This window comes from Rhagoletis pomonella, unplaced genomic scaffold (genome assembly GCF_013731165.1).
Source record: "Rhagoletis pomonella isolate Grant_MI unplaced genomic scaffold, Rhpom_1.0 Rhpom_scaffold_03850, whole genome shotgun sequence".
Taxonomy (NCBI): domain Eukaryota; kingdom Metazoa; phylum Arthropoda; class Insecta; order Diptera; family Tephritidae; genus Rhagoletis; species Rhagoletis pomonella.
This window is the reverse complement of record NW_023462401.1, coordinates 548-3,122: the sequence shown is the minus strand read 5'-3', so window position 1 is coordinate 3,122 and position 2,575 is coordinate 548. Positions and strand designations below refer to the sequence as shown.

General features: G+C 41.4%; 1 protein-coding gene across 2 annotated transcripts; it reads right to left on the bottom strand.

The window, feature by feature from the left end:
- Nucleotides 1–760: 760 nt before the first annotated feature.
- Nucleotides 761–2,182, bottom strand: LOC118754410 (ubiquitin domain-containing protein 1-like). 2 transcript variants are annotated; one of them, XM_036489284.1, is made up of 3 exons: nucleotides 1,559–2,182; nucleotides 1,209–1,461; nucleotides 761–1,142 (listed from the first exon to the last, which is right to left on the bottom strand). In XM_036489284.1, the coding sequence occupies exons 1-3, from the start codon at nucleotides 1,644–1,646 to the stop codon at nucleotides 1,139–1,141; spliced, it is 345 nt and encodes a 114-aa protein (XP_036345177.1). In that variant the 5' UTR covers nucleotides 1,647–2,182; the 3' UTR covers nucleotides 761–1,138. The 2 variants fall into 2 exon arrangements, with proteins under 2 accessions (XP_036345177.1, XP_036345176.1); XM_036489283.1 differs by having other exon boundaries at nucleotides 761–1,113.
- Nucleotides 2,183–2,575: the final 393 nt, after the last annotated feature.

The following is a 2,575-nucleotide window of genomic DNA, read 5'->3' as shown; positions in this document are numbered from 1 at the left end:
TAGAGATCTAGATCTACTAATATACTGAAAGGCAATGGATTAAGGCGATGTAACCAAACCGCCAATACAAAATGAAAAGTATGAATTCAAAACTCAAGAACAAAACAGAAGAGAATTCTAATTTATTTTTAAAAAGTTAGCTCTTTATTTGGGGTAGTCACTGCTAACAGCATGCACTATCATAATGAAAGGGCACGTCAGAACAAATGAGCTTATAAAAGTCCCCCCGCGCGGTTCAATAGGAAAAATGAAGTGCCAGTTGAATGACATTTCATACAGTTGGAATGTTTGTGTGCAGCGGCGTGGGTATTTCCCTCAGAGTAAAACTCACAGCCGACTGCTTGCGGTCGCTTTGGGTGCCTTTATTTTGGTTTTTTTTTAGAGTTTTCTTATCCTAATCAAGTACTATCGATCTGTGTTGGTCGCTTCCCCGTTAGATTCCAGAACCCAAAATTGTTGCACGGTGTACTCAGCGTGCGCTTGGATACGACGGTCACGAATAAAAGCAGTTACGCCAACGCTGACGCCATCAACAATGTTGATACTGAATGTTAATGTACGATTAGTGTTGCATGACCTGCCACTGACCGCCATTAATGCATCTATTAGATTGGTTTTTCGTTTGCGGTAGTAGAGATCTAGGTCTAAGTTAACTGAAAGGCAATGGATTAGGGTCGACTGCCGCGATGTAATCAAAACGACAATACTAAATGAAAAGTATGAACTCAAAACTCAAAAACAAAACAGAAGAGAATGCAAATTTATTTTTAGCTCTTTATTTGGGGTAGTCACTGCTAACGGCAAACACTATCATAATTAAAGGGCGCGTCAGAACAAATGAGCTTATAAATGTCCCACAGTCGCGGATCAGTAGGAAGAATGAAGTGCCGATTGAATGACATTTCATACAGTTGTAATGTGTGTGTGCAGCGGCGCACAGAGTAGTAAAACACCCAGCCGACTACTTGCGGTCGCTTTGGGCGCCTTTATTGTGGTTTTGTTGATGTTTACGTTGGCGTTGATAGCAACTGGCGATTAAGGCAATTAAAGATGAATAATAAAGCGAACAGCTTCAGACGACAATCGGGGCTACAAAATTGGAACGATCGAGATCTATATCTGGCCAAGGCCAGTCTCTTTAGCTTTTGTTGATAGGTTTAAAGCATCCATATGAATAACTCGTCGAGTTTTTTTTTTTGCTAACTTACCCATTAGGCACGGAGATATTCGCTCCATCAAGTATTGCCTGTGCTAATTCGAAATTTAGCTCTTCTGCCGCATTTGTAGCTGCCCGCAGTGCATCCCAAATTTCTTTACGACCATCGAACGCCGGCGCAGTGTCCCAGAATTCGTCGCGTTTCGAACGCAGTTGGCCCTCAGTCAGTGGCACATCGGAACGCCAACGTATCGTCTCATTGCACAGGGGTCGATTTTTGCGCGATGGGCCCATTTGACCGCCGCCTAAAACAAATACGGCAAGAGTTAACGTGCATAAGCAAATGAATGTGTGCATTGATGATAGCGCTGGTTAGACCATTTCGCCGAATTTATTACTCACCCGCGGCTGTTGTTGGCCTCGAAACGCTCGCAGAAGACACACTGACTGTCTCATTATCGTTGCTGTGTATGCCAATGCAACCACCCATATTTCGCGTATACTCGATGTGTTACGCGTCCACCAAGTCAGCGTTCCAGCGCCGGAAAACACGTTCACACTTATGACCGTATGTGATCAAAAATATTGATGGATACGACGGAATTATATCGGTTCGAATTGGAAATGCAAATGTTATTACTGCGCCACGAACTGTTGCGATTTGCTGTTGCTACTTGTTATTTTAGTGAAATTTATTTTTGCTTTTTCACTTTTTCTCGCTTCATACAGCCGCGCCGATTTTTTACAATTTTACATATTTTTCCTTTCAAGCTTTCACGTTGTCTTGCCCTTTCGACTGTTGCACCCGCGCGACCAGAAACCTGACTCACTTTTGATATGTTTTTCTTCGCACCGTCGACGAAAACTTGGCAAATAATACATTTGCGTTGGGTAAAAATTTTGTTGGTTGTATATTTTTTCTATTTTACACTGATAATTCTTTTTTCACACTTTAATTTATTCACCAAACATTTCCGCAATATTTCCACGATCCCTGCTCAGAATTTTTTTCGTCTTCAACTATTTCAATTCCATTCACTGATTTGACAGCTCCGTGCGGAGTAGCCACTTGCTGGTATTTTTCACACACAAATCACGTAAAAACATCGCAACGGGTGCATTTTCTGATTTGTTGAGGAATTATACGGCGTTTCCAAACTTCGTAATTTGCTCTCACATTCGTAATTCGCTCTCCCATTCGTCATTCGCCTTGCCAATTGCCTTACGAATTACGTAATTCGACATACAAAATTTTAAGAGCGAATTACCTCATTTATAGGTAATTCTGATCGAATTACTATGCGAATAACTAACGAAACGGTGCCTTGTCTAATATTTATCGGAAATTTATCGAAGTTTTCACCGGCCTCCTCCCATTTGCTGGTACTTTTTCTAGTTATTACAACAGTTAGTGCAATA

Coding starts and splice junctions, on each gene's coding strand:
- LOC118754410 (XM_036489283.1), bottom strand. CDS start 1,646: ATGGGTGGTTGCATTGGCATACACAGCAACGATAATGAGACAGTCAGT. Junction 1,462..1,558: donor GAGGCCAACAACAGCCGCGG/GTGAGTAATAAA, acceptor TATTTGTTTTAG/GCGGCGGTCAAATGGGCCCA. Junction 1,114..1,208: donor AATATCTCCGTGCCTAATGG/GTAAGTTAGCAA, acceptor GGCCAGATATAG/ATCTCGATCGTTCCAATTTT.